The sequence below is a fragment of the Aethalodelphis obliquidens genome, unplaced genomic scaffold (genome assembly GCF_003676395.1).
Source record: "Aethalodelphis obliquidens isolate GAN/ISIS:26980383/991018 unplaced genomic scaffold, ASM367639v1 scaffold19, whole genome shotgun sequence".
Classification (NCBI taxonomy): Eukaryota; Metazoa; Chordata; class Mammalia; order Artiodactyla; family Delphinidae; genus Aethalodelphis; species Aethalodelphis obliquidens.
Window position 1 is genome coordinate 5841820 of NW_020837963.1, and position 13679 is coordinate 5855498.

General features: G+C 37.6%; 1 protein-coding gene across 1 annotated transcript in view; it reads right to left on the minus strand.

The window, feature by feature from the left end:
* DYM (dymeclin) overlaps positions 1–13679 on the minus strand; it is a 370766-nt gene that overhangs the window by 344888 nt on the left and 12199 nt on the right. Inside the window, exon 2 of the mRNA XM_027118470.1 lies at positions 4422–4613. Coding sequence (XP_026974271.1) covers positions 4422–4561 — 140 coding nt within the window. The 5' untranslated portion in view covers positions 4562–4613. The remainder of the gene's footprint in view (positions 1–4421; positions 4614–13679) is intronic.

The window sequence follows — 13679 nt, forward strand, 5'->3', positions numbered from 1 at the left end:
TGTCTTTAGATCTGAAATGAGTCTCTTGTAGGCAGCATATAGATGGGTCTTGCTTTTGTATCCCTTCAGCCACTCTATGTCTTTTGACTGGATCATTTAGTCTATTTACATTTAAAGTAATTATTGATAGGTATGTACTTATTGCTATTTTGTTAATCATTTTCTGGTCGTTTTCGTAGTTTTTGTTCCTTTCTTCTACCTTTAGTGTTATGTTTGGATTCCTTTCTCTTTTTTCGTGTGCAGCTATTATAGATTTTTGGTTTGTGGCTACCATGAGATTTATATATAACTACACATATAAACTATATATACATAGTTTAGTGTTTTGACATCATATTTAACACCTTTTTGTTTCATGTATCCCTTAACTACTTATTGTGCATATAGATGATTCTACTATCTTTGTCTTTAGCACAGTTTTGTTTTTTGGTTTTGCTGCTATATTTAGTATGAAATCAGTCATATAAGTAATTTTTAAACATTAAGACAAACAGTATATTACTTAAACTTTACTCTTGAATTAATATTTATTTATCTATCTATCTATTTATTTATTTATGGCTGTGCTGGGTCTTTGTTGCTGTGCACAGGCTTTCTCTAACTGCAGCCAGTGGGGGCTTCTCTTGTTGCGGAGCACGGGCTCTAGGCACACAGGATTCAGTAGTTGTGGCTCGCGGGCTCTCGAGTGCAGGCTCAGTAGCTGTAGCACACAGGCTTAGTTGCTCCACAGCATGTGGGATCTTCCCAGACCAGGGCTTGAACCCATGTCCCCTGCACTGGCAGGCAGATTCTTAACCACTGAGCCACCAGGGAAGTCCCTACACTTGAATTAACCTTGATTTTATTTCAGACCTTTGCTTCACAAGGAATTTCAGTAGGGTGAAAAGTTAAAAACTATTGAAGAATCTAAAGATTTTTCAACCATGCTTGGAAACTATAACAAAATCTGGTTATTCTAGTGCCAAAAAACAGTTTATAGTAAGGAAGGATTAGATTAGTCCTGAAGGACTTAGTGCTTCTAAAAAAACTGGCAGCCATCAATTTTTGGCTGCACTTGAAGACAGCACATACAGGATCCAAGGAATTCCAGGAGTGAGCAATCTCAGAAATGTCTGGATTCAGAGTCTTCCCTAAAGATATTCCTCTTAGTCTTGAATAATTCATAAACTAGGTAATTCCATCCCTGACTGTCAATGAGGTGGTGGCACCTTCTACCTCAAGGCCTGCTCAATGTCAAGGTTCACACATCAAATACCAGACTGAGGAGCTGGGGTGGGGGGTGGGGGCCTCAAAAAAAGTGACAAAAGTGACAAAAGCATATGCACCACCACAAACAAAGCTTCTCTGGATATTCTGAATAGCCACCCATGCCCCCACAATGTGCAGTTTACTCACTTTACAGCTTTTTATACTTTCTAAGATTCCTTTATACTTTTCTCTATAAACCAGGATGAATTAAGAAAAAGAAATGACATCAAAAAGAATAAACACATGAGAACAGCAAAGGATCTTTGAGAAAAAGCAGTAATTAGCAAAACAAACTATAAAGTCATAATAATTCAAACTGCAAAGCACCAGCACAAGTATGTAAAACTTAGAAAGAAATAGACAAAAATGGCTAATAAATTATTCCCATCACTATTTCTTGAGAAGTTCATCCCTTCCCCAATGCTCTGAATTGCCAGCTTTGCATAAATCAAGTACACGTACACACACACACACACACACACACATATCTTCCTTCCCTTCTTCAGAGTACTTTAGCTATTATTAGTTTTTTTTCTTTCCCATGCAAATTTTAGAATGCGCTTATCAAGATCTCCTCACCCACCCCCTCAAAAAAGCTGTTGGAATTTTAATTGGAATTGCCTTCAATCTACAGGTCAATTTGGAAACAACTGACACTTTTACAATTCTTAATCCTTAAACATGGTATACATCACCATTTAGTTAAGTCTTCTTTAATGTCTTTTGGAAGAGCATATATAGATTGTACTACAGTTTACGTAAGTGAAAAGAAAATTTATTTTGGATAATAAATAATGTTCTCTTTATATGCCCTTTTTTCTCTAAGTCTTATTACTACATGAGCAGTGATACTCAATGACAATTCCTTCAGGATTAACGAAATGGTTTCAAAACTTGCCGACGCTACAGCTCATCTCCAGTTTGACCTCTCCCACCAATCCACAACCATCTTTAATTTTCCAAGGATCTCAGAAGCAGTAGTATGTATCCACTTCCCATAATATACAACTAATCCACATTATCACAAAAACTGCAAACTAAGCCAACCTTGTAAAGTCCAATCCAACTATATCCAAAAGTCAGAAATTAAAATGTATTGCCAAAATATATAAACAATTCACAAAAAGGAAATACCAATAATCCTTAAACATATAAAAATAAACATAACCTTGATTGTTAAAGGACCACAACACACATACACATATATTTTATTTACATATATCAATATATATTTTTAAAATTCATACTCAAGAGAGATAGCCCTTCCAACCCTGGGGTCAGGGGAAAGGGGAAATACAGACTTATTTATCACTATTACACCATTTTCGTTACTGAAATTCAGTAGAGGAAAAGAATTAAGTGTTTACCCTTATTAATAATGTAGTAAAAACAATGTTTTATATATCCTAATTCATGAAAGCACTCCTTCACAGGAGAATTCCAGTTAATAAATGTACAAGAAATGACCAAATTAAAAATACTACCATTTTGGAATCTCTTATGAAACAGGTGATTCAGACCAAAATCATCAATGGATGCTAAAACACACTCAAACCTCTGATCAGTCTTAGCATGATAACTGATATAAACCCACACATTTTCTGTAACCTAATGAAATACAATATAAGGTACCTAGTATCACTTATGAAATACTCTTACCAAAAATGTTTAACCCAAATTTTATCAAGCCTTTAAATCTGATGTCCAATTTATAGAAAATACAGTAAATAAAAAAACAAAATATGAGAAGCAATCAGGTAGGTCTAGAAGGTGGAACATTCTACAGAAAAACTGACCCAGTTTGTTAAAAGAAAAAAAAAAGTAACGGCATAGGGGAAAAAACAGTGGCAGGAGTTGGGGAGTACATACCTCTATTCGAGATTAAAGACAGAAGAAACGTAACTACCTTATTGCAATGTATTGCAATGCAATGTATACACCTTATTTATTTCCTAATTGTAACAAATGAACTACAAAACGACTAGGGAAATTTGAAAATGGACTGGGTAAGAGGAATTATTGTGAACTTTGTAAGGTGTGATAACGGTATTAGAGTTATAAAAGAAAATGTCCATATTTTAATTTACTTTAAAAAACCCTAAAAAATAGATGAAGTAAATATGGAAATAATCCAAATGGCTATTAACTGATGAATGGATAAAGAAAAGATGGTATATTCATACAAAGGAATCTCACTCAGAAATAAAAAGGAATGAAATATTGATACATGTTGTAACATATCACACTCAAAGATTCCAGGGACTAGGACACAGGTATCTTTAGGGGGCCATTATTCAGTCTACATAATAAAGCTGTTAAAAACAAATAAATAAAAATGTTTAAAAATCTAGATACTGAGTAATGGGAATTCAATATTCTAGTCACTCTACATAATTATGTGTCTGTCAGTTTTTATAATAAATGAGATATTGGTTTTCACCTACCAAATTGACAAAGGCCAAAGAATCTAAAAATGCATTAAACTGACAAAGGGGTGGGGAAGCAGACCTTCTCATACATTGCTGGTAGGAGTGTTAATTGGTAAAACTTCCATGGAGCAGTTTGGCAAATTACAAATGCACATATACTTTGACCCAGCAATGCTACTTTGAGGAATTTATACTGGAGATTTATTTGTATGCTTGAAAAATTATGTATGCAGCATTATCTGTTATAACAAGAAATTAGAAACAATCTAAATGTCCATATATGAAAAACCGATTTCATATAATCTATGCACACTCTGCAGTCATTTAAAAGAATAAGGCAGTTGCATATATGCATATACATATGTTTTACTTAACTGTGGGGGAAAAAAGCAAGGGACAGCAAGCAAAAACAAAAAACAAAGGTATGTGTAGTATGCTACCATTTGTGTTTAAACAGTTTTGTAAAACTACATGAAGTAATATGGTTTTACTACCTCTGGAAGCATTCAAAAGAAACTGCTACCAGGAATTATCTCTGGGCAAGGGAGGTGGCTGAGTGGGGGAAAGGAAAAAGAAAAACTTATTTCCTCCTTTTCATACTTTTTGAATTTTCTACTGGTACATATACAACAAATGGAGGGGCAGACAGATCATTAAAATAAAAAAAATTTTTTTTAAATCAGCATACCACACAAGCTTATGTGGCCCTTGATACAAATTTTCAATCTCCAAGTACACTCTTACCTGCTAGTTGGTGCAGGGAAAGAAAATGACAGTAGCTGATTCCAGAACGGGTCATTCTCAGAGACAGATTCTGTGCCTGATAACTTTTTTAAGTACTCATTTTTAGGAAGATCACCAATTCTGCTGCTATTCGATCCCATCTTTTAATCTGGTAGATAACTTGTCCTTAAACCTTCATTTCCACAAGACAACCTATAAAGAATGAAAAGAAATTTCAAACGCGTTCAAAGTAATCATCATACTTTTCTTACCCTTGACCTAAATGTAAGAAACTCTAAACCTAGTAAAAGAAATCATACCTCTCTTTATTTTTAAATATATTAGACATCAGATACAAAGTTATACAAGGTGAAAAATGAGGCTAAAATCTGTCTTAGCCAACATAACACAAAATCCCAATCTATACTTATAGATCTTAGAATGGGCATACCTTTGCCCAAGAAAATGTCTCAAAGCAAATTCATAACAATGATAACTTATTTTAAAATAGTCTAAAACAATGGTGCTAAAGAAATAGAGACTGGATGGCTTGAATGTGCTAAGGGCAGAAAATTGTTCAAGTAGTTACCATGTGCTACCTACACTTATTAAAGTGAAAGGGCTCCCAATTCCAAAGGAGACACACACAGTGCCTCTCTCATCCTGCTGTAATGCACATATACTTCTTGCTGGCATTCTTAGTCTCCTAAATCATGAGCTGTTGTGTTTTGCTGGGGTTTTTTTTTTTTAAATAAGAACTATCTTATTCATCTTTCTAGATGTCTACATTAGCATATAACAGGCATTCTCTAAACAGCATTATGTTGAAGGAAGGAATGAGTGTAAATAAATTATTACTGTCTTCATTATTTGTTGTGCTTGGTCACGAAGGGGAAAACTAACAGATCAGTTACAAAATGAATCACAGTCTTCATCAAATTGCACGTAACATAGTTCAAGATCATGTTTTACCTCAACTTGTTCAGAAAAAGTCTCTCACTGACAATAAAATAATGAAGAATAAATTAAACTAAATTAAAATTACCATCACAGGGACTTTCCTGGTAGCGCAGCGGTTAAGAATCCACCTGCCAATGCAGGGGACACAGGTTCAAGCCCTGGTCCGGGAAGATCCCACATGCCACGGAGCAACTAAGCCCATGCGCCACAACTACTGAACCTGCGCTCTAGAGCCCGAGAGCCACAACTACTGAAGCCCGCGCGCCTAGAGCCTGTGCTTCGCAACAAGAGAAGCCACTGCAATGAGAAGACTGCACACCACAACAAAGAATAGCCCCCGCTCACCACGACTGGAGAATGCCTGCGCACAGCAACGAAGACCCAACGCAGCCAAAAATTATTTAATTAATTAATTTTTTTTAAAAAAAAGATTACCATCACAATGAAAGGAAACTACATGGGTTCGGTGGCTAAAGGAAGCTCAGGTTACAAGAGAATTTACATTAGTAGTGACTTACTTTCTCACCTATGTCCCTCCTCATTCCACAAAGACATCGAAGCCAAGATCAGAATTTGGAAGCACGTCTTCCACATTCCCTTTGGAACTCTGGGACTGGCTTGAGCTGCTTATCTAAGGACATGAGGCTTCCCCAATGCACATGGACAGCTGGGCCTTCTGAATATGAGAGGGAAATACTGATCTGGCTTCGTATCACCTGCCCCTGAACTCAAGGCCACACACTACTTTCCTCCTCCTTAATCATGGGGACAGGGACCCCAACACTAGCTGACTCCAACTCAGACTTCATATTAAGCCAACAGTCAATCATAACTCTAGATTTCAGTTTAATGTCTCAAGTAATTATTGAGCCCAATTAGAAAATGCTATAAAGAAATATTCTGAAATATATAAAGTCCTTACTTGTCATACCCTATTCCAAAGCTACTTTATACCTTTTAAGTTATTTAAAATTAAAAATTTTAATATCTTAGCAATGAGATATAATACACTAGTGAAAATTAATTAACTAGAGCTACAATTACCAACATGGACACATCTCAAAAACAAATTATTTTTTAAAGAAAGCGATAGAGGGACTTCTCTGGTGGTCCAGTGGTTAAGAATCCACCTTCCAATGCAGGGAACGAGGGTTCGATCCCTGGTCAGGGAACTAGGATACCACATGCTGCGGGGCAACTAAGCCCGTGTGCCACGACTACCGAGCTCACACACCTCAACTAGAGCCTGCGTGCCGCAAACTACAGAGCCCACGTGCCCTGCAGCCTGCGCACCACAACAAGAGGAGAGAAAAACCCACACACCAGAACTGGAGAGAACCCTGCTCGCCACAACGATGAGCCCGCGCACCACAAAGATCCCGCATGCCTCAACGAAGATCCTGCATGCCGCAACTAAGACCCGACACAGCCAAAAATAAATAAATAATAAATAAATCTTTTTTTAAAAAAGTAAAGAGGTGGATAAAGATATACCATGCTAACACTAATCAAAAGAAAGCAGGGGGCTTCCCTGGTGGCGCAGTGGTTGAGAGTCCGCCTGCCGATGCAGGGGATATGGGTTCGTGCCCCGGTCTGGGAAGATCCCACATGCCGCGGAGCGGCTGGGCCCGTGAGCCATGGCCGCTGAGCCTGCACGTCCGGACCCTGTACTCGCAACGAGGGAGGCCACAACACTGAGAGGCCTGCGTACCAAAAAAAAAAAAAGAAAAGAAAGAAAGCAGGAAGAGTTTTATTAATTTTAGACACAGCCAACTTCAGAGCAAGGAAACTTATCAGGGATAAAGGCCATTATATAATGATAAAGGAGTCAGTTCTCCAAGAAGACATAACAGTACTTACTGTGTATCCACCTAACAACAGACCATCAAAATATGTGAGGCAAAAACCAATAGAACTGCAAGGAGAAAACAATGAATCCACTATGATAGCTGGAGACTTTCACGCTCCACTATCAGAAATGGTCAGATCCAATAGGCAGAAAATCAGTAAGGATAAAGCTGATGTCAACACCACCATCAATCAACTGGATATAACTGACATCTTTAGCTGCTTCATCCAACAACAGCAGAACATACATTCTTCTCAAGCTCACATTAAATATTCACCAAGATAGACCACGTTCTGGGCCATAATACACATCTTAAATTTAAAGAAGAGAAATTATAAAATGCTTTGAGTGCCCAAAACCAATAAGCTGGGGATAGAGAAGCAAATCAGAGGACCCCATGAGGAACGATTCGGACAAATGCAGAATACAGGTGATGAGCAAGTTCATTTGTGGGACTGGAAAAGTTCTGAATCCTCATTGTGGTGGTGGTTACCTGAATCTATACATGTGATAAAATTGCACAGAACTATATGCACAAAAGAAAAAAAAATGAGTCCATGTAAAAAGTGGAGAAATCCTAGTATAGTCTGCAGTCTATTCTGTGCTGTCAATATCAGTTTCCTGGTTTTGATAATGTACTATAGTTATATTAACCTTAGGGAAAGCTGGGTGAAAGGTACATGGAATTTCTCCACACTGTTTTTGCAACTTTTTATGAGTCTACAATTATTTCAAAATAAAGTTTTTTAAAATAAAAACAAAATCAAACCCCAAAATCGAATCTGTATGTCCAAGAAAGGTGCCAACAAATCAGACTAACAGCTATTTTCTATCACAACCACTAAGTTTATTTTTACATATGAAATTAATTCATCACCTATATTATCACATGAGATGATTAGGATCTCACATTTATTTTACTTGGTGTCCTGGAATGCTCTTTCACTTAGTTTCCCTAAATAAATCTTATTTAAAACTGAACTTTTTCAATAAAAGCAAAATAAGTCATGGTCCTTTGGGGATTCCACACTAACTTCATAACATGGGAGGATACAACAGATTTTGCCCTCTACCACCTACTTAAAAGAACTATTTCCTTTTTATCAAACCTTCCAAATTATTTTATTTGTCTAATAATCCCTGCAATTCTTGGATATGCCTCAAAGAAATTTTTTAAGAACAAAAAAGACAGCCACACTTGTTTATAAGTCCTCTGTTTATCGGGGGGGAACCCATGCTAATTAGCGGTTAGCATTGTGGGCCTAACAACAGTATATTGGATAAACACCTAAGTGTGTGGATCAAAATCGTTAGGTAAGAGAGTGCCGGTTTACTGGCAATAAGCACTTTAATTATGGTTTCCCTTGGCTCTGCCATGGACTCAATTTCCTTTCTCTTTGCTTCATTAAAATTAACAGAATAAAAATGGCACCAGATAAAAAGAAATGAGAACCAGAGCAAATTGTTCTCAATTAAACAAACGATTATTTTACTTTTCTTGTGGCGCCTTAAAATCAATCAATGAAAAATTTACTTTGGGAGTTTAATAAGGTCCATAAATGCTGAATTTTCAAAAGAACAGCATTCCATCCCACCTCTCCTAAATAAGGCAACAATGAGACTATCATCACAGAGTCTATTAATGAAAATTTAAGTCAGACTTGATTTATTTATACTTCATTTTTTTAATCAGTAATGCACCTGGTACAAAATACAAGGGGTTCAAAGGGTATAGAGTAAAAAGTCTCCCATCCCTACTCCTAACCATCTGGTTTCTCAACTCAGAGAAAATATTACTGGTTGCTTGGATATCATTCCACAGATTTTCTATGTATATACAAACACATATTTTCTCCTTTTTACACAAACCATAACACCCTATATATGCCTCTTTACTTTCCTTTTCCCAGTTAATATATACTAGAAATCATTACATATATGTATATAAAGCACTTCATTTATTTTTACAACTCTAACATTCCAGTTTTTAATTCCATAAATCCCGTATCGATGGACATTTAAGTAGCTTATGATCTTTCGCTATTACAAATCGTTCTCCAGTAAGTATCCAGTACATATTTCACACGTGTATCAGTATATAGGTACAATGAATCCACGGAAACAGAATTGGTGGGTCAAAGATTATGTGCATTTCTAACTTTGGTAGATACTGCTGAAGAGTAGCAGAATATGTCACCTCAAAATCTGCCACTTTGCCACTTTATTTTGAGCTGTAGGCACTTGAAAAATAGCAAATGCAGGGTGAGGCCTTCTCTGAACTCTCCTTATCTGCCTAAAGACAGATTCTCCAAAAGGAACTCCATTATCATAAATTATAAATTAAGCAGTTTCATCAACCAGGAAATACTGACTCTTATCACAAGAGCGCCTAGAAGTTGACACAACACTGAGACTAACTTTGTCACAAACTATCATACCTCTCATCTATTCTTCTAAGGCCCATTCATCTTTTCTAAAAATCATTTACTCTCCCTTAAGAGGCCTACGTTCCCCTTCCCCTTTCCCTATTAAGATGGTATTAAACTGAATTCTAAGCCACTCATTTTTCCCTAGGTATCTCCCATGTATACATGAGGTACACGTGAATAAACTTCTATTTTTCTCCTGTTGATCTTTTATCACAGTTAAGAGGTCAGAAGAGTAGACGGAAAATTATTTTTCCTCCCCTACACTGCCTAGCTGCCTTCTTTAGAGGCTGCCAGCTTCCACTCCCTTCAGCAATGCCTGTTTCTCCACACCACAGCCACCACTGTTTAATCAAACTTTTTGATCTTTGCCAATTGACACATGAAAATAGTTTACAGTATGGTTTTAATTTGCATTTCATTTCTATTGCTGTGAATGAGGCCATCACCTCTTCATATCCTTTGCCTATTTTCTATTGATTTATAGGAAATAAATTTTATTTTCAAAACTGCTAGGACAGACCACAAAGTACTAAAGTAACTGCTCAATCCAGGACCAATATGAAACCTTTCTAAAACAATATGAATAAAGTCTGTCAGCTATAAGACGACACTGAACAGAATATTAACAAGGAAAACCAAGACAGCCAACTGAGCACAAAATGCAATGCCTCCTTCCCCTCTTTTCCTCACCTAACCCTAAAATAATGCAAAAAATTTTTGTCAATTATTACACAGCCATGCTGAAAAATTCACAGGAAACCCGAAGCTGTGAGAAATCCCCATAAAATGTAAAACAGCTGGAGATGGACTGAAAAGGAAAGTGATATACAGGGCAGGCTCAAGAGCCTTCAACCAAGGGCACCAAGGGTGCAACAGCAACCCCAGTCCAGAGGCAGCTGGCCAGAAAAGGGCCAGAGCCCAGGGGCAGCAGACCTGGCTAGGACACCCTGCCCAGTCACCCCTGCCCTCACTCCATTAGGCGGCAACAACAGGGTACTATCTGCTGAGAACAGAGGGTGAAAGCGGAACCCAAGGCAGCTGCAATGACAAGGAGGAACAAGTTCAGCCAAGCAAAGACAACCAGCCACTGAGGTGCTCTTGCCAGAAAGTTCCATCTGCTCCCCACCCTCGCAGAAAGCAAAGTAGAAAACTGAGGCCCAATGGCACCTCTTCTGCATCTAATTCATGCCAAGGATTTCAAACACAAACACACACACACACACACACACACAGACCCCACTTGCACTCAATGTATTTGGAACTCCCAAGACCCTTACCAATGAAAACCACAATAAACTGGAACTTGAAAAACCCACTGTCCAATCACCCCACCTCCTAACAGTCCTAATGCTCTTCCCTCTCACTGTGCATCAGAAGACTTCCTGGCTTTCAGCTCTGCTTTCTCTCAATGTTTCAATAACTGAGGCTCTCTCCTGGTTTCACCAGTGCCTTCCACGATATTATTATTACTTTCAAACCTCTCCTAGTCCCAACCTCTGACTGGAATGCCAGTACTATCGATATGCCTAAAACAGGAATTTTTTTTTACTTAAGGGTAATATAACATAAATAATTATATATATTAATTATAATATGCAACATGCAAAAATTTATACATATATATCCAGTAATTTCGTGGATAACAATGTTCCTTACATAAATCTATACTAGAAATAAGCAGCGTGCAACTGCTGATGCTTTTAGCAGTACCTTTCAAAAGACCTATCTTTAAGGCAACGTAGTGAATAATTCAATCTTAATGTGTATAAAACTGATTCCACCCTCCCTCCCAAAACCAGTCTTCCCTCTCACCTTCCCACCACTCACCTAAAGTTTCCATTATGTAAAAACTACCTTTAAATGTTATGGTTTTGTCGTATATATGACATATCTCCCAAGGTAGATTATTCCTCCTTATCCCTAAGTAACCTACAGCACACTGCTGAAGAGATATTACTCAAAAAAAATACTTTGAAATAGCCAAGGTCCCATAGCTAATAAATATATGAAAAGATCTTCAGTATAAATGAGGAATAAAATATGCTAATTAAAACAGTGAGGTATCATTTTTACCAATCTGATTAGCAAAGGTTAAGAAAAACCTTAATAGCAGTTGTGAGAGTAACAAGGAGACAGGCATCCCCACCATTAGTGTGTAGGTATTTGGCAACACCTGTCAAAATGTTAAGTGTGCCAACAATTTTGGTTTTAGAAATTCATCTCACAGGTAAACTCATACAAGTTGACAAGTTCTATACATACAGATGTTAATCACTATTTGGAATAGCAAATACACAAAATAACCTAAATGATCATCATCTGGAGATTAACTACAGTATGGAATAAGCATATAATGGAATACAACGTAGCCACTGAAAAGAATGAGGTAGATCTTATGTGTTAATATGTAAAGATATCCCAAATACTGCAAGTGAAAACAAACACAAAGACACAGAACAGCTCATATAGTAAAATCCCATCAGTTTAAATAAACATGTAAATTCTTATATACGCCTAGATAATTTCTGGAAGGAAACATAAGCAATGATCCAAGACTGGTTACCTCTGAAGAATGGGAATGGAAATCTGGAGGGAAGAGACTTTGCACTTTATGTCCTTCTGTACTGCTTGACTTTTTTTGAAACCAGAAACATGTTGTAACTTACAGTAAAAAAAAAAAAAAAAAAAAAATCTTAAATAAATGGATGTTCTCTTTACCTGCTCTCCTTCAGGAAGGCTCTGAATGTGCTTCTGGCTTGTGCTTTAAACTCTATGTGAGTGACCCCAGAATTAATATTTTGTCTTGACTTCTCAGTCAAAATCCAAGCATAAATCTCTACATATTGAACATATCAACTGATGTCGTACTATCATCATAAATTTTAAAATAGAATTTTAACATTTGTCCCCCAAAACAAGCAACCCTTCCAAAAGTCACTATTCCTATCAATGTCATCAGCATTCTTGGCTCAAGTTACCTCACTCACATACCCAAGCATACATTCCACACATGCCTATTACACACTTACTGTAAATGTAGGTGTTATGATGGCTACCGAAAATGCAAAAATGAATAAAACCAGGTCCCTGCCATTAATGGACTCAAATCCTGGAGAGACAAACATGTCAATAAATTATTATAACACATTTGGTAAGTATTACAATGGAGTTATTACAAGCATCCATGGAAATACACAGGAGCATCTGAGGCAGAAGCAGCACATATGCAACAGCGCTATTAGCAGATTTATTTACATGGTCTAAAGGCTTTAAACTCACTGATTCATTTAGTCCCCCTTAACAACCCTGAGAGGTAGGCACAGTTTTCTCATTTTACAGATGAGGAAACTAAGGCACAGATAGGTTAAGTAACTTACCAAATTCATGAGGTCCCAGAGATAATAAGTAGAAAAGCCAGGATTTGAACCCAGGCAATCTAGTTCCAGAGTCCCTGGTCTTTACCAGTTTACTAGGGTGACTCCCCAATGACATCAACAAGTCCTGTGGGTTCTTCTACAATACCCACAATTCTACATATCAACTTTTAAGCCCATCTCTTTATCTTCCCGCTGCTTCCATGCTGGACCAGGCTTCTACAATCTCACATGATTCAGTGCAACAGTATCCTGATTTCTTTGCTCCCAATCTCTCCACTTCGATTCACCCTGCACATTCCACTACTACATTAATCCTTAAAAAAAAAAAAGGAAATTCAGTCCAGCATCAAAATTAAGACCAAAGGTTCTGGGCTTCCTTGGTGGCACAGTGGTTAAGAATCCGCCTGCCAATGCAGGGGACACGGGTTCGAGCCCGGTCCGGGAAGATCCCACATGCCGCGGAGCAACTAAGCCCGTGCGCCACAACTACTGAGCCTGCGCTCTAGAGTCCACGAGCCACAACTACTGAGCCTGTGTGCCACAACTACTGAAGCCCACGTGCCTAGAGCCCGAGCTCCACAACAAGAGAAGCCACCACAATGAGAAGACCGCGCACTTCAACGAAGAGTAGCCCCCGTTTGCCGCAACTAGATAAAGCCCGCGT